Source organism: Equus przewalskii, chromosome 6 (assembly GCF_037783145.1).
Source record: "Equus przewalskii isolate Varuska chromosome 6, EquPr2, whole genome shotgun sequence".
Lineage (NCBI taxonomy): Eukaryota > Metazoa > Chordata > Mammalia > Perissodactyla > Equidae > Equus > Equus przewalskii.
In genome coordinates, this window is record NC_091836.1 from 16,580,145 (window position 1) to 16,604,070 (window position 23,926).

A 23,926-nucleotide genomic window follows, 5' to 3' on the forward strand; every position below is an offset into this window, starting at 1 on the left:
ATCTATGATGCCTAAGCTCAGGGCATGAACTCCTCACAGAGTTGATCCATTCTTTATGCAACATTTTTTAAAATGGAGTTTCCACAGCAGATATAAATCTACACTAAGTCACACAAACATGGAACCTAAGTATTAGCACCATGATGGGAAAAATCATAACCATGGTAAATGGATGGAGGTGAGGTGGTTGATCTTCAGGAACTTTTCCTCACCCTGGGGTCTAGAGCACAAAGTGTCAGAATCACTGATCTAGAGAAGTTTCCAAAACTCAATTTAATATGAAAATTATTGTCAGATCATCTGTATTTTGCCCAGAATTGTGTTAGGAAAATTGGGAGAAATTTAAAAGAGGCAAAATCCTCTATCAATACCCTAAAAATGATAAGTAGTTCTTAAGCATCTTTCTTTTGATTTTATATTTGTAATTTCAGTCCTCTTTCTTATCTGCTCCTCAGGAATGTAGAAATACTTGTAACTCATTTAAAAGACTTCAACTTCCTTCTACATAGATGTGGTATCAACAGGTTCAGAGTACCACCATTTTGTTTATTATGATAATCAACTTTTGTTATCTATCTACTCAAACTTTCTGCTTCAGGTATTTTTTATAGCTATGTTAATAAAAAAATCAATTGTCACTATTTCCACTTCAAAGTTTTACAAGATGAATTCTAAGTTATCTAAATCTTGGCACTAATTAAATAGCTTGAACCCCAATGCACAGCATAAAGTCAAAGTCTAACACGTAGGAGATATCCATACTGTATTCTTAATTTAGAGAAGTCCATCTTATCAATGCATTTATTCATTAATTCAATAAATATTTACAGAGTGCTTATTATGGCTGAACATTTTTTTGTAAATTCTAGGGATATAATGATGAGCCAAAACAGACATGGTCCTTGCCCATATGGAGCTTAATATCTAGTGGGTGAGACTACAGCTACCAGGCACAAAACAATGATGAATTTAGCTGTCAAAAATGTGTAGAGTTGGGGGGCTGGCCCCGTGGCCGAGCGGTTAAGTTCACGCGCTCCGCTGCAGGCGGCCCAGTGTTTCGTTGGTTCGAATCCTGGGCGCGGATATGGCACTGCTCATCAAACCACGCTGAGGCAGTATCCCACATGCCACAACTAGAAGGACCCACAATGAAGAATATACAACTATGCACCAGGGGGCTTTGGGGAGAAAAAGGAAAAAAATAAAATCTTTAAAAAAAAGAAAATGTGTAGAGCTGTCAAATATGACCTTTAAGATAAATAGAGTTCGAAGTTTCACTCTGTACCCAGTAGATATTTAACTTTAGAGAGTATTTATATTCATTATTCAAAAGAATACAAACAGACAAACCGTCTTTTCTATCTTATTCCTTTGATTTTTATAAACATTGAGTAACATTCTGAAAATACTAGGATTTCTACTGTAATGCAGACCCTTAACATTTGCCTTCCTGTATTTTAAACAGGTATTCCTCAGGACAGAGTCTGTGGGAAAATGACAAACGTGTATTTACCTCTCAGTCAAATCCCACGTTTTCCATGCACTGTCTCAGGGTGCAAATAAAAATTTGTGTCACAATTGCTATCTTTCAGACTGGATGGATCTACTCAGATTAATATTTTAGAGAATGACAGGATTGAGAAAAAGAATAGGGTCTCACAAATGACAGGATATTAGCTCAAGGTAATGCCAAAGACAGGGGGAGGAGGCCAGAGAGCACTTACTGGTAAGTGGTTGGGCTGACATTGATGCGCCGAGGGTGACTTCCTGATTCAAATTTGCTTGCCAGAGTGACATTATTTCCAAACAGGCAATATCGTGGCATTCTCACCCCAACAACTCCAGCCAGCACAGAACCCGAGTGAATGCCTATCCTCATCTAAAAAGAAATAAAAAAGAAAAAGGATATTTTCATTTGGTATGCAACTATTTTTAATGAGAGGTAGTGTTAATAATGTAAACCATTAAACTATGAACTCCTCAAAGACTGGGACTGGGTCTTGGTCATTTTTATGAGCCCAATATGTGGACCATTATAGTGCCAATGAACATGGTGTTTGGCATCCTTGTGGAATAAATGAATGAATGGATTAATTATAGGAAAAAAATTATGTTTAATTTGCTACATAAATCTGGTTATAAGTTAAATCAGGTTTCATTTGTATATAATATGCTCTAAGACATGGAAAATGTATTATTCTCCCTCCAGTTATCTTCACACAAAACCCTATTTTTCCCTTCATAACATTAAACACAATTATAAGTTAAATATTTATATTTCTGTTTATTTTGCTTAAATGATGTATTTTCCCATGAGAGAAGGATCTGTATCTATTTCCTTACTGCTGAATATTCAGCACTTAGTACTTTACCTACAGCAAAGCAGGCACTCAATGGTAAGTGATGAATGTTGAATAAATTGCCTAAATTCCCTAATATACAATCAGAATGGCATTATAGAGAATTCAACCTTTGAGTTAATCAAGAAGTGTCAGCTAAAAATCCTGAAGAGTAAACTAAGCACTGTGTATTTTACTCTGAGAATTGCATAAATATTAGTCTGGTCCATGCATTGAAGGAGCCCTCAGCATAAGGTTGATATACACTTAAATGTGATTACACTAATGAAGTTGTGTCCACATGGTCTACATCAAAATAACTGAAGCTAATGGTGACCAAGTGAGAGATGATATCTTTAGGTCTAGGAGAATGTGGGTAACTCTGGGAGAGAGAGTAGATCTGCCCCAAGATGCCTACTAGGTAAGCAAAGTGTCACCCCTTTACTACCATGCATGCTGTTGCTGCTACAGTTGTGAAGACAAAAAGTCACTCTGAGACTAATCCTTGTCATAGAACTGGAAACTTCTGTATATATCAACCCATAATAAGATAGGTTAAAACCAATGTGATCCAGCTATAGCTCCTAACAACCTCTTTACTTACTTTTTAAAAACTGATTCTAAAATTTATTTGGAAATTCAATATGTTAGAAAGAGCCAAGTTACATTTGAGGAATAAGAAAAAAAAGTTGGAATCTTCACCCTACAAGACATCAAGTCTTAGTATAAACACATCCAATTAGTACATAGATATCATAACATTGCTGCCTAGATGGAGAAATAGACTAACAGAATGGATAGCCCAGAAAGAAAGATGACAGATATATAATAGAGTTGGCATTTCAGATTAGGCATTTCCATTAGGATGCTCTAGGTCAACTGTGTCTTCATGTGGAAAAAAAAATCCAAGTAGATTAAAGATATTAATGTAGAAAGCACAATTTTACAAATAATTGTTTTAATTAAGGTAAAGGTCAATCTGCAGTATCAGCAAAACCCTAAAATATAGACACCTAAAAAGTGTAGACTTTTATTACTCTCTCAGTAGCAATTCCCAGGTGAGTGGTCCAGATTGTCAAGCAGCTCTGTTCCCCTTAGTCAGTCAGGGTTCAGGTCTTCCTCCTCATGTCTTGTCACATATTCCTTGTTAAAAAACTTGAAGCTGAATCATGTTCCACCTCATGATTGGCAAGATAGACAAAAGAAGTCCAAGGTAAGGATCATGAAGTTACCATTTAAGGCGATCTTCATTCCTGTGTGTAGATCCAGATTTACATCTGGTATCATTTTCGTTCTGCCTAAATGACTTCCTTAAACATTTTTTTGTACTCTAGGTCCAATGGTGATGAATTATTTCAGCTTTTGCATGCTTGAAAAAGTGTTTTGCCTCTATATCTGAAAGATATTTTCACTGAGTATAGAATTCTAGATTGACAGGTTTTTTCCCAAGTATTTTAGTGATATTGCTCCATTGTCTCCCCTTTGCATTGTTTCCTATGAGAAATCTGCTGTCATTCTTAACTTAATTCCTCCATCTGTAATATATCTTTTTCTTCTGGCTGCTTTAAGTTTTTCTATTTATTGCTAGTTTTGAAAAATTTAGTTATGGTTTCCCTTGATGTTGTTTTCTTGATGTTTCTTGTATTTGGGGTATGTTGAATCTTTTGGATCTGTGAGTTTCATAGTTTTCATCAAATCTGGAAAATTTGCAGTCATTATTTCTTCAAATATTTTTTCTCTCTCTCTCAGAGATTCCAGTTACATGAACATTAGGATGCTTGAAGTATTTCCACAATTCACTGATGATCTATTCATTTAAAATATTTTTATCTCTGTTTATTTTGAATAATTTCTATTACAATGCCTTCAAACGTATTAATGTTTTCTTTTGTAATGTCAAATCTTTTGTTAATCACATATAATGTATTTTTCATCTCAGACATTGTGATTTTCCTCTCTAGAAGTTCAATTTGGGATTTCTTTTTACCTTTCAGGTATCAAATTAACTTTTGAGCATATGGAATACAATTAAAAAACTCACACTACTCTTGTCTACTAAGTTGAACATCTGTTTCAGTTCTGTATCAAATTTTGATTGATTTTTATCATCATTATGGACCATATTTTTCTGCTTTTCTTCCTGCCTAGTAATTTTTGGTTGGATGTTAGATATCATGAATTTGACTGTGTTGAATCCTGGATATTTTTATATTCTTATAAATATTCTTGAGCTTTGTCTTAGGAAACAGTCGAGTTACTTGGAAACAATTTTTCTTTTCAAGTCTTACTTTTTATGATCCATTAGGTAGGTCTTAAGCAGTGCTTCATGTAGGGCTAATTATTTTTCTTCCCACTACTGAAGCAAAAATCCTCTGAGTACTGTACCCAATGCCCATGACTTATGAGGTTTTCCAGTCTTCCTGATGGGAACAGGCATTTTTTCTAACTCTTCTGTGAGTGCCAGGAACTTTACCCTCTCATCCTATCAAGTGTTTCTCCCCACTGGGCTCAGGTAGTTTTCTCACATACAAACAATAGGTATTTTGCAGAACATACAAGAGGCCCCTTGGAAGTTCTCTGATGATCTTTATGCAACCCTCTCCTTGCTGGTACTCTGTCTATGACCTCTAGCCTCCTTGGTCTCCTCACACTTTCAGCTCCATTTCTTTGACTCTGGGAGTTTCTTGGATGTCTCCTGCTTTGCTCCTCCCTGCACCACAGTCTGGAAGTCTCCCAAGGCAATATGCCAGGAAAACCACATGTTTCATCTTGTTTCTTATCTCTCAGATCACTGTCTTCTATCATGTAGTATTCAGTGTCATGAAAACTGTTCTTTTGTATATTATGTCAAGATTTTTAATTGTTTAAGACAGGAGTGTAAATCTAGGACTTAATATTCCATATTAGCTGACATCAGAAATGAGATATATTGTTTTTAAGAAAGTAAACTATCTGAACATTTTAGGCCTATTTATGATGAGAGATTATCTATTTGGATTTAAAGGTGAGAAAAATGCTGAATGGTAATATCCCTTTTAAATAAGATAAGTGTAAATCACTTTCCTCTAAAATTAGCAAAGCATTTTGCAATATTATCATATTTCTTTGGGTTTCCCTTTGCTTTCAGAAGGCCTATTTATATTAAAGTACCTTGTGCAATACAGGCTTACCTAAAAAATGCCCAGACCTTAGATCCTAAGATTGTCAGTTTGGACCTACGATCACTATAGTGATCTTTTTAAGCAGAAGAAGAGTCGAAGTGAGCATCACGTTGACACCTTTCCCTCGTCTTTACTCTGTGCTTTTTTTCCCAAGAAAAAGACTTCACACCTCACACCAGCTACTTAGAAGGTTTACATAGTTCCACCTCTGCCTTCTTTCAAAAGACCTGAGGCTGGTTTTTGTTTGTTTGTTTTTGTAACCAAATGGTCAGAATGAGAATTATTGTAACCTGAAAAATGCTGAAGATAAAAACTCTGAAAACCCTGATATTCTTGAGGAGGCAGATGGAGAAATGGTCATTTAAAAAAAACTTTTATCTCTTAGAAGGCCACCTAATCATAGACAAGAATATCCACAAAAAATAGCACAGATTCACTGTCACTGTCACTACCTTATAATGGAACAGGACTCAGAGAATTATTTAAGCTTGGAAGTCAGGAGATACCATTGGGAACTTACAAGCTGAATCATCAGACTCCATTTTCTTTTGAGAACTTAGTGAGATTTCTCAGGAATTGTTGCCTATATAAAGAACTCACTGATTGCCTCATTCAGAATATGCCAAGAGCATCTAGACAAAGTAGCAGTTAGCCAAAATAAAGAGATACATTTAACTGTCAATGAAGGATTTAGATTCATTTTGGCAAGATTTAACTTTATTCAAATGGATTAACCAAGCAGTAACATTTGCATCCATCTGGCCAATATGTCCCAGCTAAAGAGGACTGCTTTGCACTAAACCAGTGGTTGTCAACTGGGGCCACTTGCACCCCTCAGTGGACATTTGGGAATGTCTTGAGACGTCTTTATTTCCACAACTTGGATGAGGAGTTGCTACTGACATCTACCCAGTAGTGCTAGAGATTATCAGGACAGCTTCCCAACAATACAGAATTTTCCAGTCCAAAATATCAATAGTGCTGAGGTTGAGAAAACCTGCACTGAATAAACCTCTGGCAACCTATAAATACTTAGTAGACGAATGTATACAATATAATAATAAATGTTTTAATCAGATCAAAGCTTTGATGAATAACACTAGACTTCGCTTCTAAGAGAAAGTTCATGAAAAAAATAGTGTTTGTCCTACAAAAAACGGCAAGTGTCAGAGAGGATATGGAGAGAAGGGAACTCTCATACACTGGTAGTGGGAATGGAAACTGGTGCAGCCAATATGGAAAACAGTATGGAGATTTCTCAAAATATTAAAAATAGAAATACCAGGGGCCCGGCCCCATGGCTGAGTGGTTAAGTTCATGCGCTCCGCTTTGGCAGCCCAGGGTTTCACCAGTTCGGATCCTGGGCGCAGACATGGCACCACTCATCAGGCCATGCTGAGGTGGTGTCCCACATACCACAACTAGAAGGACCCACAACTAACATATGGAACTATGTACTGGGGGGAATTTGGGGAGAAGAAGTAGGAAAAAAAAGATTGGCAACAGTTGTTAGCTCAGGTGCCAATCTTTAAAAAAGAAAAAGAAAAAGAAAAACCACATGATCCAGCTATCTCATTACTGGGTATTTATCCAAAGAACTTGAAATCAATGATCTAAAGAGACTTATGCTCCCCTAGGTTCATTGCAGCATTATTCACAATAGCCAAGACATGGAAGCAATCCAAGTGCCCTTCTACAGATGAATGGATAAAGAAGATGTGGTATATATACACAATGGGATGCCACTCAGCCATAAAAAAAAAAAGACAAAATCATCCATTTGCAACAACATGGATGGACCTTGAGGAAATGATGTTAAGCAAAATAAGCCAAAGAAAGAAAGACAAATACTATATGATTTCACTTAAATGTAGAAGATAACAAATACATGGATAAAGATAACAGATTAGTGGTTACTAGAGGGGAAGATGGGTGGGCAAAAGGGCTAAAGGGACACATATGTACAGTGACAGTCAAAAATTAGACTATTGGTCGTGAGCACAATGAAATCTATTCAGAAATTGATAATAATGTACACCCCAAATTACACAACATTATAAACCATTATGATCCCAATAAAATTACTGGAAAAACATACTGTTTGTCCTAGGGATTTATTGAAAAACACAATAACTTTAGGATCTATCCTGAGGTTAGGATATCTATTACCAAATCTCCTATGTCTATATGAAATGTATGAAATAACGCAAAAATCTGGGACACATCAAAAGTCCCCAATTATCAAAGGATTTAGTGATTCTCATAATACTCTACTGATTATTTATTAGCCAAGGCACATAAACAACTGCATTTATACAACAGTCCTCCCACAACTCTTAAAAATAAGAGACTTATATAGTTTGACCTCAACTAGCCAAAACTCTCTTTGGTTTAGTAAGGAAGGAATGGTAGGGCTGGTAGGGCAGTATAGATCCATGAGTCCAGTTCCCTCATTTTACATGTAAACTGATGTCCACAGCAGCATAATGAAAACTGCAATTAGTGTTAGGGCCAATTCCAGGCCTTAGGTCACCTGGCTCTGGGTTCTGTGCACTATAAAAAGTGCCCAAGTTGAAATGATGCCACGGGCTGTTCCTACAAGGCCCATAAGACCAAGTCAGACAATAAAAAAAAATCTGACTTAGTCTCGTTTGCCTACTCTATATTCACTTTCCAGTTGAAATGCAGAAAAAATGTTATACATTAATTAAATTCAACATCAGAAAACTTCCACGCCTCTTCCGTCTTCCTGTTCATGCTTCTCCACACTAAATCTTTCCATCTGGTCAACGCACTACTCCCCCGAAAATGCCTGGCATATCCACACTTCTGAGCTTTTACTCATGTTGGCTGCCTCACCTGAAATACCATCCAGACTCTGTACTACATCCTCAGGGTATAAAGGGCACCAAAAGATGTATGTTCCCTGCCTTCCTGGAGTTTTCATTTGATGTAAAAGATAGAGTAGCTAGTAGAAATTATGATAAATGCTAAAAAGTTAAAGTGTAAAAGAGGGCAGAATACAGGCAACAAGGTGTGGGGCTGACCAAGTCTGGGAGATTCATGAAATCTCCCTTGAAAAAGTACCCTTTGAGCTTAGTGCTTAAGGAGGAATGGCTTTGGCTAGGTGGGGAGGAGGGGCACGGCTGTAGTTGGAGAGGTGGGAGGGGAGCATCCAGGTAGAGTAGAAATAATATGCAAAGATCCTAAAGACTAAACAGCTTTGGTATATTTGAGTACTGAAGGAAAGCAAGTCAAGCAAACTGTGGCTTAAAGAAAAAGGAGGAGAGAGGCAGGACATGAGGCGAAAGGAGTATGCCCATCAGATCATACAGAATACGGTTTCTCAATCTAGCCACTATTGACATTTTGGGTCAGATAATTCCTTTTGGGGGGGAACTGCATTGTATATTGTAGGATGTTTAGTGTCCCTGGCCTCTGTCTACTAAACACCATTTGTAGATTGAAAGCAGAAATTATGTTTTGGTAGTTTTGTTGCATAGACCAAAAGGTACAAACTTTATATGCAATCCTGGCTCTACCATCTTTTGAATGATAGTAGGCATTCTCTAGCCAATATCACTATGATTTTCTTCAGGCAATTCACTTCTATTCTCAGCCCTGCTGGTTTTGTGTGAGTGATTCCACTTCCAGGTCCAGGAACAGACCCAAACTGGCAAGGGTGTGCCAGTCTCTAAGTGTTAAAAATTAATTTAAGAAAGGAAAGTGATCTAATGTAAGCCAACAAGAGAGTGGATCTCAGAAATTATGTGAGAGCTACAAAAAGAGACCCTCTTTTTCCCCAAGATGGTGTGGTATAGGTTTGTGAACAGTGTATGGTGTTCCAATCAACTACTGGAGCCATTTTGATGCCATGATGGGGGGAGTTGAAGCTGCAGGGAACCACCTTGTGGAGCCTGAGGATAAAGCCAACTCTGTAGGCAAGCCAAAGAGAACAAAAGGGAAGCCAAGTTCATAGGAACATCAGTTTTGCAGCTCTCTCTAGCCTCATGTGCAGCCTGCCCTACCTCTAGGCTTTTCAGTTATTCAAGTCAATGTATTCCTTTAATTATTTATGGCATCTTGTTTATTCTGTCACCTGCAAAAGAAAGGTTCATCTTTCTTTTCACCAGCTATATGAATTTAGTCATGTTAACTAACCTCTCTGAAGTTATTTGTAAGGTAATAATTATAATATCTTCTTGGTGGGGCTGTTAGCAGAATCAAGTGGGATAAATCATAGATCCATAGTAGGCACACAAAAGAATACTAGTTCCCTTCCTACACCACTTGGTAGCCATTGCATCACTTATGGTGTCAAGGACAATGCCACACATCCATTTATAATTCAGCACATAATTTACTAATTCTAGAATGTCTAAGTCAAACTGAAACTATGATTAACATTACGAGTTAGCAAGTTAAAAAAAAAATACCAATTTGTGTTGAAATAGTCTTATTTGAGCAAGACAAAATATCCAAATTAAAATAGAAAGTCTATAGAATAAAAAGAAGAAAGACTTCTAGTAGAAAAAGTCAGTTAGTGGTTTACTCATGTTTGCATTTAGGTACTGTTCTTAGATACATGTGATTAAGATTTTAAGCTTTGAAAAATCTTTAATTAACTGTTTTAACAGTAAGGAGATTAAAATCATTATTCACAAAGCTAGGCAAGACTGAGGAAAACAAGTACTTCATCCTTTTACTGGTGTTGGTTAACATGTATTTCAAAGTTTTATCATAAATACTCCTTTCACAATAAAATGAGATAAACAAAATTTATTTTCAGGCTTTTTCTGTCATTCTTTTATTAATAACCAATATTTCCCTGACAAGAAATAATCAGTTAATGTTTTAAATTCTGATTTCAAAAGCTCAAGATTCTCAGGAAGAATACAATCAACTCACAGAATCTATGTAGCTTTTACAATTTCTCCTTGTTTCCCCAATGAGCAAGAAAACAGAAATAATTTCTGTGGCTATGCGGCATTTTTCCTTTTATCAGGGGACTCAGCCTCCAGTCTTATGGTGTCAAAATGGCACATTCTCAAGTAATATGCTTGCAGAAGTAGCACTTCGGGCAAAACACCTTCCAGTGTTTATTTTGAATATTACAGAAGTACCATTCATAGATAAATTTCACTCTATTTAAAACATTTGACAAAAAAATGGTTCTCATCACTGGTATGGTAACATATAATTTCAGACACAATAAGAAATATAGCAACTTTTATAAAATAAAACACGGTGAAATTTTAAATGATTGGTACTTTGAAGCAGGTGAAAATGAGTTTGTAGTCTTGCTTTTGTTTTTTTGATGGGGAAAGATAGAACCCTAGAAAAGATGATTGGCAGGACGTGCCTGGAATCTTATGGTGCACAGCACTGAAGACAATATCAGAGACTGCTAAGGAGGTACAGCAATATGGCTCAACTTCACCACTACTTCTTACAGGGCTCTAATTAATGTGTATGTGATTATTTAAATGCATTTGATACCTAATATTAGAATTAAATTTGACCCAACTAGTAGAAGTGTTCTTATGAAGGCCTATAAACTAAATCTGAAATTTACCTTTGTGCAGAAAAAAATGCTTTAAGAATTGTTTTTCAAAGTAATAAATTGATTTAAATCAATTAGGATACTTAAGTTAAATATATATGTATTTAGAAGTAACCAGCATATAATTTAGCAATTGAAAAACCTATCATTTTTTGCTAGAAATATGGACAGTTGGTATACCATTTAACAACATAGTGCTATACTTTAAACACATATGGAACTTCTTCTTATAATAAAGAGTAACAGAAGAATTAAAAGATGATTAAGTTATTTAAGGAATTTAAGAACGTGATTGATACTATTTTCTATCAGCATTTGATTTTCATTCTGATATGTAGAAAAGAAGTAGAAACGCTTTTCCGACATCCAATCTTTGGCTATCTAACCAATGATCCTAAAGAAATACTTATTCTACTAATTACATCTATAACATCAATCAAATCATTCTGTGATATCTCACTTAATGTATTAAATACATCTCTATTGTTTAATTGCACAGCTTGAAATCTACTTCTTACTAATATCATAAAGTCTTTCCTTGTTAATGGCTTCATTTTTAACAGACAAAGTCTGCTAATTGCTAAAGCTTCTTAGAAGTTTCTATTTTGAGACTACCACTAGAAAATATTGCTACCAACTCAGTAATTCTGTTAACTGATGGAAATAATTTCCTATCAAAATGCAGATCTTAACAACAGATAATCTGGAACAAATTTCTAGTACAAAAGAAATTTTACAATATTGTGGATTCAAAAAAATAACAAAAAAATCTTAAATATGTAGAAATGGAATCCTTTGAAAAGGGATAAAGGGATTTAGGAAAGAATTCTAATAGTGTGAAGTCTGTATTTATCAATTTATGAATTGATTCATCTAAACTATCAAAATTTATTTATTTATTTGAATCTTATTCTCAAGAGCAAGGACCAAAGCCAACCAACAGAACAAATTCCCTTTCAACAAAAGTATCTCTAAATTTGAGTCCTTTTAATAGCAACCTGGGAGATTCATAGTTTCAAAGAATAGAAAATAACCTCCAGTCTTTCATCTCTCAAAGGAAATGTAAACTGCAAAATGTGGGGACTCGTTTGTCTTTCACCCATCCTTTCCCTTTTTTCCCTTCCCATCCTTTCCTTTCACATCCCTTTCTCTCCTCTGAAGGTTATTGCATAGCAATTCAGTCTCAAACACTTGCTAGGCATTGTGGATGATACAAAGGAGAGAAAGGCTTTATTCTCTTCAAGGATCTTGAAATCTTACACAGTTAAAGAAAGACAGAGACCTTATTCCTTAAGAAAAAATATACACGTGATCAATTCAGATTGCCTCCAAAATTTTACACATTAAAATTACTATTTTATAAAAATAAAACTTGCAAATATATGATTTTCCATTTACAGACTACTTAAAAAAAGAAAACTACCTCTATGAGAAAACGGCATATATTATAATGATGTCCATGCTTACTGTTGATAACTGAATTTCTTTAGGGAAAATTTAGTTCATTTGATGTCTCAAAAATTCTATATTTCAGACAGAAAACAATGCATTTGATACATATGTAAGCAAAAAAAGACAAAGAATTTAAAAATGAGTTTTATTTTAAACATCAATAATTATTATGCTCTTTTGTAAGTCATACCTTTCTTCATTTATATTTTAAGAATATCGTAGACAAGTTTACCCTCCAGAATAAAAGTGCAGTAACAAAATTAGACTCTGGAATTACAATGTAGAACTCTTGGCTACACATTAGAATCAACTAGGGAGTTTTAAAATTGCTGTTCTAGATCCCACTTCCAGAGATTTTTGATTTAACGAGTCTGGAATGAGGTGGGCATTGGGACTTTTAAGCCTCTCTGGAGTTTCTAATGTGCCTCCAACATTGAGAACCACAACTGTAGGACATCATTTAAGTTTCACAGATATATTTACAAATTATAGATACTGCAGGAGTCAAGTAGTTTACATAGTTCTACTCTTTTCCAGCAAATGGTTTTAGCCAGTATTGCTTAAATTCCTTCACATGCATGCAAACATATATACTACCTTTCAATTTCGAGAAGGAAACACAATATTCCATTCTGCTCCCAGGAGATACGATATTCCTGTATATCTCTTGAAGACATTTTTTTTTTGCTAAGGAAGATTTACCTTCAGCTAACATCTGTTGTCAATCTTCCTCATTTTTTGCAGAGGAAGATTGACCCTGAGTTAACACTTTCTGTCAGTCTCCCTCTATTTTGTATGTGAGCTTCTGCCAAAACACGGCCACTGATAGATGAGTGGTGTAGGTCCACGCCCAGGAACCAAACCCAGGCCACCAAAGTGGAGCATACTGAACTTAACCACTAGGCCACTGGGGCTGGCTCTTGAAGACTTTTAAAAGCAATAAAAAAAGAATATTTAATTAAAGTATTAGCAAATAGGGTAGAATTGTAAGTACTCCTCAGACTTAATACATTTCAGTTGTTGGAGACAGAAGTTTCCCTGAGATTTCAGAACATCTGTTTTTGGGTGGGTAGCAATCTAGGGTCATCTATAGCATTTAATATAGTCTCTCATGCCTAGGCAATGGGACTGCAAAGAAAAACTTCTTCATCTTGGACTGTTGGTCATTAGAGGAGCCCTAGCAACAACATGGAGGCTGGGATGGAAGGCATCTTAGGCTTATGGATGCTGAAAGGGGTGTTCTCTCTTTGGAAGTTGTCACGGGCTTCAGAGTCTGACCTTTCACTTATTTGCTGTATGGTCCTGGGCAAATTACTTCTCTAATACTCATCATCTATAATAATAATGTGTACCATCTTGGGCTGTACATAATAAGCATTCACTCATATCCAATATGAAACATTATGATTATTAACTTATACCAGGAAAATAATGGTCAATTTTATTTATCTTCTCATAGTGTAAGGACTGGGAAATTTTCTGATTCACACAACTTATTCCACAGATGTGGGAACTGAAGCACAAAGGGTAAATGGCCTGCTGAACCATACAATCAGTAAGGATAAGAGTCCAAATGGAAACAATTCTTATGGCTTCTACTGAACTGGTCCTTCTATCAGAACATCTTGGCAGTTTTCTTTGTTAATCTTCTTTTTTTCCATTATTAAAGATGAAAAATGAATACTGATAAATTATGTTTGTACAAACCTCCATAAAATCTGTTTCAATAGTTACATAGCATTATCAAAGAAACAGAACAAGGGAAAGCATTTTTTGAAAAATTTTTTTTAAAGATTTCAAAAAATAACAGAGAGCTACAATAAAATTCAAATATACAAAACATCAAATGTAAATCAAACTGTCAAAACCAAGCCCAAGGAGACATGACTACTAAATGTAATATGGTATCTTAGATGGATGGGATCTTGGAACAGAAAAGGATATTAGAGAAAAACTGAGGAAATCTGAATGAAGCATAGACTTTAGTTAATAATAATGTATCCATATCAGTTCCTTAATTATAACAATAGTATCATCCCACTGTTTGGGGAAAACTGGATGTGGGATATTTGGACATTCTTTGTACTATCTTTGCAATTCTGAAAAATCTAAAACTGTTATAAAATAAAAAATTTATTTAAAAATGTAAATCATATGTTCCTCCACTAATAAAGAGACAATTTTACAAATGTTTCTTATCTTTAGAAATGTTTCTTGTTTTTAAATCTAGACAGTAACAGCTAACTCAAGGGATTGCGATGTAGAATAAAAGAACGTGCAACAGAAAAAAATATAATAATTTACAAAACTTAGAAAAAATTGAACTAATTGATCAACCAACCAAATGGCAATAACAACCCTAAATCCTTTGATACATACCCTAATCCTGTTGTATAGTACTGTTGTTACCAACATTTATTCCATTTGGGCATTAGATGGCACTCATGCTCATTTTACTCAGTAGGTTGGCTCCTTAATATCAGCAATAGATCTCAACTGGACACGGGTCTGGAAGATCTTGCCCAATATTAATTTTAGGGGTAAATTGTGAAAACAAAGTTAATCCCGTAATAAGGTTTAAATAAACCCTGGGTTGGGTGGCAAAATTCAAACAATGAACAAAAGTGGAAATTAAGAAATCATTAAGCAGGATTCATAAATCCCAAGGGGTCCAATGATAGACTTCAAAGCATCCACAGATCCTTTGAAGTTGTGCGTGTATGTTGCATCCATAGTGCTTATCAGCTTTCCAAAGGAGTCCATGGATTCTACAATATTTGAGAACGATTACTTTAATATCCCTTTCAGTTTCAAATCATTTCTACATCTTCAACATCTACCGCTGAATTTTACATTCAGTACACAATATTGAAAAGTTTGTTGAAGGAATAAGTGAACTGAAGAGAAGAATGAATGAAAGGAAATTCTATGCTGGATACAAATGCCACTCTTTCCTTCCTTTAAATACTTGCAGCACTGTATTTTTACCACTCAAGTCATTGGATACTCATTCATCTTTGCATCCCTCATCAATATTTGCAAACTAAGAATGAAAAGCACCTTTAAAAGAGGTGAATAAATGGTTTTATACCCAATCCTGCCTCTGTTTGTCACATTAGTCCAATAAGTGATAAAGTAACATCATCCTAGACCTTATAAAATTTTATCTTTGGATCCTCCCAAATGTGGCTAAAAATTAGAAGAAACTAGTTAATGGCTGCAAAAAAGAAAATAAAAAGCTTAGCAACTGGGGCTAAAATCACTACTCAAAACTGAAAATTGTGCTTCTAGTGCTGCTTCAGTCCAGCTGTGACATTTTTATTTTGATTGTATTCTCTAGTACAAAATAAAAGAAGAATAGATTCTCATGAATCAATGAGTCCATGGACTAGAATAAGTCATCTGTAGGGCTCTGCTTTTAACCTGGGCTTTGAGAAAAAGCTCTGATGTTTGAAATGAAAGGCTTTGCAGTATTTATTTGTAATTAGCATGCCATTGATTGCATCCAAGCAAATGAAAGAAAAGAGTGGGAAACTTTCCTCATCAAAAAGGGAACTTGGTAAATGAAGGACCTACACAAAATAGTCATCTAAGTGAATTTTATTTTTATGACTTTAAAGGTAGTCGGTGACAGATATTCGCATGTTTAATCAAGTGCCCGAATCCCCAGTGACTATCTAAATGACAGCAGTGGGGGGCTGGCCCCGTGGCCGAGTGGTTAAGTTCGCGCGCTCCGCTGCAGGCAGCCCAGAGTTTCGTTGGTTCGAATCCTGGGCACGGACATGGCACCGCTCATCAAACCACGCTGAGGCAGCGTCCCACATGCCACAACTAGAAGGACCCACAACGAAGAATATACAACTATGTACCGGGGGGATTTGGGGAGAAAAAGGAAAAAATAAAATCTTAAAAAAAAAAAAATGACAGCAGTGGACCCCAGCCCATTGCATCAGATCGTTTCCACCTGCCTTTTATATAGCTATGCATGGAGTGTGGAGTACTTTCAGGGGGAAAAGCCGAACAAAAGCAAATCTTACCTAGTCTGATTCTCATTTTTTCAATAGGTAGGCAGGGACAGACCATTGGTTTCCAGCATTATAAGGCCTTTTGATGTGATTCTGAAAGCCATGAGGCTCCATCATGTCTATCTTGCTTATTGTGATAACTCTGCATCTTTTCACAGTGCCTGGCATGTAAACAGGTGATTGATAAATATGTATGTATTAGGTAAACAAGCAAAACCTAAGTAGTGCATTGGCAGATTATATTTCTGATTTACAATACTAATGTGGGCTACAGGATGGAAAATGACTTTAGATTTATGGCTGAGCAAGAAAGACTAAAGGCTAAAAGAGTTCTTAGTGAAATTTGAGTGGTAATGTTGATGGAAAGGAAGAGACTTATTAGAGAGCTTTGTGGGTGGCCAATTGACCAGACTTGGTGACTGAGTGGATGTAAAGAATAAAAGAAAGAGAGTTATAAAGGAAAATGCCCTGGGTTAGTGTGTTGGGTGTCATGGATTGACAAAAGGGCTACAGGAGAAAGAATAAGTTCCTTCGGGTGGGATGAGATGGTGGGAGATTGCGAGTTAATTATTATTATTATTATTTTTGGTGAGGAAGATTGGCCTTGAGCTAACATCTGTGCCAATCTTCCTCCATTTTTTCATATGTGGGACACCACCACAGCAAGGCTTGATGAGCAGTGTGTAGGTCTGTGTCCAGGATCTGAACCTGTGAACCCCAGGTCACTGAAATGGAGAGTGCGAACTTAACCACTATGCCATGGGGCCGGGCCCCTTGTGAGTTAATTTTCAATGAGAGTTAAATGTGAGTAAAATTTGAATTGGGAGATATCAGCTTTGAAATGGTTCTTGAAGTCTTGGCTGTGGCAGACTTACTAGAGTGTGCAACATGGGGAAAAAAAGAGAGCTGGGAGAATAATTTTGAAGAACATGAATATTTGAAAGAATCACAATCAAAGTAAAACCAAGGATCGGAAGCCAGGTCAAGAGTCTGAAATTTTAGAGCAGAGAGTAAGGGGGTACAAGTCAGAGCAAAATGGAGGAACAAAATCAGGAAGTGTGAGATGCACGAGAAGTCAAGTGATAAAGTTTGAGGCCATGGGAAAAAGGAGACCTTGATAGTAAAGCAAATCTGCTCAGACAAGAGTCAGCCTGAGGTCTGGAGAAAGAAGAAAATGGTTAAGAAGGACATCCATGTTGTAGGGAGCAGAGTTAGGGGCCCATCCTGACAATGGGAGACCAAATTCAATAGCTGTCCTGAGAGAGGCAGCCCATCGTGAGAGCTGCCCTGCTCAGAGTCCCCTGAACCAGGCTCATCAAATCTGACAAACAATCCAGCCACTGGCCTTTTTCCACATCTGCAAGATGAGAACATGCAATGGATGACGTGACCTTCTCCGTTAGACGACCTTAGTCTCTTGATCTTGGAAGAAAACCACAGACACTCTTAATTTCTTAAGCCTCTGAAGAATTTTCAATCTACTAAACACTAAGCACTAAGGTCACATTTTTGAATTGTTCCTTTGCCCCAGTCATTTTAAAAGAATTCAACAAGAAGAAAAAAATCCTAACACTTATGGAAAAAAATATCACGGATTTCTTAAAAATATAAAAGAAAAACAATTTATATTCAGAAATTAGACTTTGTACACTGAAATCACTTAGGAAGTGTCCTGCCGATTGTACCTCCTAAATCTCTCTCTAATTGGCCTCTCTTCCATTCCCACTGTTCCTAACTTAGCTGGGGCTTTCATTCTCTTACCTGGACTATCACACTAATCTCCTAACTTGTCTGCCTGTATCTAGCCTAGTTAACTCTTCAATCTTCCAATACAAAGCTCCCAGATGGTACTTTCCAAAACATCCTAAGACAGTCATCCGAATAGGTTTCTCCCCAATTAGAATCTCTCACTGGCTCCTAACTTCCCACTGAATAATATACAGATCCCTTTGCAAAGAATTCTTTTTTTTGTTTTGTTTTCTGGTGAGGAAGATTGGCCCTGAGATAACATCTTTTGCCAATCTTCTTCTTATTGCTTGAGAAAGATTGGCCCTGAGCTAACATCTGTTGCCAATCTTCCTCTTTTTGCTTGAGAAAGATTCGCCCTGGGCTAACATCTGTTCCCAATCTTCCTCTTTTTGCTTGAGGAAGATTGTCGGTGTGCTAACATCTGTGCCAATCTTCCTCTATTTTATTTGGGATGTCACCACAGCATGGCCTGATGAGCAGTGCTAGGTCTGCACCGGGGATCCGAACCTGCGAACCCTGGAGCCACCCAAGCAGAGTGCGCGAACTTAACCACTACACCACAGGGCCGGCCCCTGGAATTCATAATTCTTAATGACCTGGCTCCTTGAGAATGGCCCGTTTCATCTGACACTCCTCTTGCCTTTATAATTTTTGTTCTTAAAACACTATGTGCCTTGTAGCCTTCTAAATTAACTGAATAATTTCACACTTCTGGGCTTTTGTACATGCTATTTCTTCTGCCTGTATTGTCCTCTCTACCTTAATTACCTGGCAAATTCCTACTCAATCTATTAATCTCCAACATTCGCTTTAAGTTCCCTCTTAATAAAGACTTCCCTGCCTTCCTGCCCTCCCTGCTCCCACCCTTCACCAGCCACAGTTTATCACCCCATCATCCCTGCTATCTTGGTTTCTTGCACATTCCTCTTTTTAGCATGTATGAATAATAGTAGACTCTTGAAATTCTACTGAAGAGATGAAGAGGACATCTCTTTGGAAATCGAAATAAATCTTTGGGGATCCCTAAATTCACAATGTGACAGCATCAAATAATTTCTCCCCAAAATATTTATGTAAGGATGGGACAGAACACAAGCCATGTGGGCATGCATATGGTGAACACTAATCTAAGCTCACTGACTAGCTCCCTGTCCAAGCCTTGCAGCTTGGGTGATTTAAAGACATGTCTAGGAGGAAATATTATTTACTATGTATAACTACTCTGGGCTCATTTGTGAATAGTTGAATCTGAGAATGTAAATTTTATAAATACCAAGGATCAATATTGTGACACTTACTTGTTTATACATTTGCCACTCCATCTAAATCTACATTCCGTGAGAGAAGCAACTATGTCTATCTACCTTTGTGTGAGAAACAGTAGATGTTCAAGAAATGTTAAGTGAATAAATGAACCAGATATCTGAAATTCAATTGCAATGTTTAAATGATCACAAAATGCTCATTCCCTTCCTCTTTGCTTTTGAGAAGAATGACATTGCGACATCTTTCTACTTATAAAAGTATGATTGCTAGCGAAAAAAGATTTACTTCATTCAGTATTGATTTATTTCACTTATTTATTCATTCACACACCAAATAATTGTTGAGTTCCTAATATGTGCTACACATTGTTCTATATGTTGAGGATATACAAATAAATATAATAGATGAGGTTTCTGCTTTTATGGTGTTTACACTCTAATGGAAACACACAAATAAATAAAAATCCCATACCACCACAAATTCATATTTTTTTAAAAAGCCTCTTTGTTCTTTTTAAAATCTGGCAAGGAGTTAGATATGGGGTCTGAAATTAGGGAGGGAGAAGTGGTGGGCCCTGCTCTTTGTTGCTGCCACTAGACAATACAAACTCTGAGCTTTGCAATTTCAGATTTCGAAGATTTTTCAGATCCTTGCAGTGTTCCTGACCTGTTTGTATAAAAAGTATCACCAATTGAATGACCAAAATAATTTTTCATTTCTGCGGGCTGGTTGCATGACTTTGCAAATGAGCCAATTTGCCAGGAAACTAAGAGGTATATTTTAAAAGGTCTCGCTTTTGTCGTAGGGACAATGTCTTAGCTGAGAAAAGTAAAGGGAAAAAATATAAAGCCATTTAGTGGAAACTGCTCTTTGGAAGTTCAATAAATTTTAATTAGAGACCCTTTTCTGCAATGACAAAGTCAGCCTATTATTGTAAAATCGGCAGGGAAAAAATGGCTCCTTCAATGACAAAATAGCCCTTTTTGTAAATCTAGAAGATGTCATACCTGCCAGAGTCGTCACAATTAATTATGGCAGATTAGCAAAATCGAAATAATCTTGATAGTTTCTCACAACTATTTTTCCTTTGGAATAATTTCTCCTCATTTTCTCCTTTGGAATAATTTCTCCTCTACATGTCCTTCAAGATCCAGCTTGGGGAACCCATCTTTTGAGTACTTTTTTTGAACCCTTCTCTCAAGATATCCAATCCTTCCTTCTTCAGTTACCACTGCACTCTGTACATACTTCAACTAGTTCAGTGATCATATTGTACATTAACTGTTTTTTATAAACCTGGCTTCCTATTCTAGACTGTAATCTTGTGTCCGTGTATATCTTTATTCCCCCCAAATTATCCTTCTGTAATCAATGTAATGGATGAACAACTATAGTCTATTTTCTATATGGGCATAACCAAGCACATTATTCTAAAGTGATTAAAAAAAAAAGTCACTCCTTAAATGTCTAAACAACTTTCTTTAAATACAATGGTATATTTTATATTCAGATTCTTCAATTTTACATAGATGAGGTTAACTTCATAAGACATTTATCCACCTTTATTGGACCTTGTTCACTATGACAAAATGAATATTCAATTAATCTTTAACCTATTATAAGATATTTAAATATCAAATACTATAATTGCCTTTCCATATTGTCAACAAAATATTTAGGCAGAGATGATGGTGATGATGATGTAACATTTACCTGAAGAAAAATAAAAAATATGTTATCCCTAACAGTGAAATGTTTAATGGGATTAGACTTAGTGAAAAATCAATATTGGGAACAGGAAATTCTTCAAGCTCTGTCTTTAAGATGGATAATTTGTTTCACTACAGAAAATAAGAAATGAGAAAAAATTGACTTGTTTGTGAACAAGGCAAATGTATACAGAAATAATTTCTTAACCAAAGCTAAGTGATAAGGAAGCCCAAGATAGGATAAAATAGTAGAAACAAGGCTGAAAGAAAACATAGACTGGATTTTATAAAAACAATATTCTTACTTTGCCTCTCTAATTCATCTGCTACAAAATCATGTGTAGAAGTTTAGTCCCTGAGAGAAAGATAACATAGGAATAGAAAATTCAGATTTGGAATAATCACAGACAATTAAATCTGGGATTACTTGTTATGCCTTCTTTTAACACTGTAATGTTTTCTGAAATACTTATTTACCATCAAAGTAAGTTATAGGCTTCCAAACATATTTCTGATCAAGTTTGCCAAAAGGACTTATTTTCTAAATAAATCCTTTTTAAACTCTGGTTGCAATCTTTCAGTGAGTTGTAAGGTTAAGTCTTGTTTTATTAATCTTTTGTTTCAATTATATGTACCTTACATACACACATAAACATATATGTGTGCTCTGGGTCAGGGTGTAAAATGTATTTATTATGAGTTGTAGTCAAAAAATTTGAAAGCCATAATTTTAAGGAACATGAACAAGTCAACTATGTTTAATGGAAATGTGTAAATTCCCTCAGGCAAGATTAATTCCAGGTGTAAACAAACTAAATGAAAGCTTATAATATGTTGATAGAGGGCTATAAGAAATAGTTCTTCAAGAAGTTACCTCCTCTAACACTGGTCAAAGCACCATTCTCTTTCCAACATACGTTAAAGTCTCACCATTAGTGCTTTTCCTCCCTAGTTTTATTGATATAATTGACATATAACATTGCGTAAGTTTTAAGTGTAGAATGTATTGATTAATACATTTATAAATTGCAAAATGGTTACCAGCATAGTATTAGCTATCACCTCCATGCCCTCACATAATCATCATTTGTTCTTTTGTGGTAAGAACATTTAAGATCTATTCTCCTAGCAACATTCAAGTGTATGATATATTACTATCAGTTACAATCCCTGTGCTATATAGTAGATCACCAAACCTGTTAATCTTACAGCTGGAAGTTTGTACCCTTTGAGCAATATCTCCCTGTTTCCATTAGTATTTCTTTAAGACTAAAGAACGTCTACTTCAAGAACCTTTTTAGAGTAATGATTTTTATTAAAATGAGATAAATTTTTAAGTCTAGTTCATGTATTAGCTATTTAGCAGACTGAAGCCACAGAAAGACTGGCTCTGAGGTACAGAGCATACCGCCCATGTCTTCCTAATGAGACAGCCAGCTGAGTGGTGGGGGACTAGCAAGGGCCCCTAATTGGGAAAGGAGGAGTTGCTGGGGCAGATAAGCTGGTCCTCAACAGCCAGAAGGAAAGAATGAGGATGCTGGGCCAGGAGACAGAGGCACTTTGGCAATGGGATGTCCAAGCTTGAATACCAGAGGAAATCTCCTCTTAGAAATATCATCCGTCCTCTCCCGAGAGTGCATTTACCACCTCCTCCCAGAGGAGTGTTCCTCTAACTCCTGGATACTGACATATTTGGTCACATGTAGACTGTAGACTCTAACTGGTCAGGCATAGTGTATGACTGTGAGTGTGAATAGCTAACAATATATTAATCTCCCTCCACCCTATCTCCTCTAGACAAAGAAATCTGAGTTCCTTTTTATCTGTAAGACAAGAAAAAAGATGAAGGACCATTAATAGTAACTACCATTGTACAGTACTTTTCAAATGTGCTTTTAAACTAATCATCTTCTGAAGAACACAAAGCAAGCATATTATTATCCCCAGAGAAAACTCAGAGGTGATATGAACCTCACAAGTTCACAAACCCTGCAATTATTGAGGCAAGAACCAAAACCTGAGTCTTCCCACTCCAAATCCTTTGTCCTCTGATTACACTGACCTGCTTTTCTATTTAAGAGAGAACAAAAGGAGCCAAAATCAAAGATACACATACTTTTACCCCACGGCTTTGCCCTTGGCCTGCCATGGCCTCAGGACATACTAAGAATATCCCGTAAACCTGAGGATATTATTCTGGAGTTCATTTGTTTATTTATTCTCTTTCACAATAGTTTGAAAAAATACTGTATTTCATAGAATTTAAGACCCTATAAATTATAAGACGCATGATTATTTTATGTATCACTAAGAAAGGAAAAAAATAAGCAAGTAAAAACCACAACATAATGCTTTCATACATCTCAGAATTTTCTTTACCAATTACTAAAATATTTCTTTTAGACTTATTTAGATACAGATTTTTCTATCATAGTCACTCTGTGCACCCATACAAAGAAAAATATGAGTAAAATGATTTAGTGAAGTTATTCTCAAGAGTTCTTCATTTTTAGACTCTGACTCTTCCGAATCATTTTTTAAATTGGAGTTATTGCTGTCCATGTTTTTCCATCTAGGTCATCCTCTGTGACATCTTAAGAGGATCTACTCTCGTCAAGCTTTGATATTAAAACTTCTGGATTTTACCAGAAGATGAGCAAAA

General features: G+C 36.0%; 1 protein-coding gene across 1 annotated transcript in view; it reads right to left on the reverse strand.

Moving 5' to 3' along the window:
- Positions 1-23,926, reverse strand: part of GUCY1A2 (guanylate cyclase 1 soluble subunit alpha 2) — a 275,979-nt gene that overhangs the window by 25,424 nt on the left and 226,629 nt on the right. Inside the window, exon 7 of the mRNA XM_070623052.1 lies at positions 1,725-1,879. Coding sequence (XP_070479153.1) covers positions 1,725-1,879 — 155 coding nt within the window. The remainder of the gene's footprint in view (positions 1-1,724; positions 1,880-23,926) is intronic.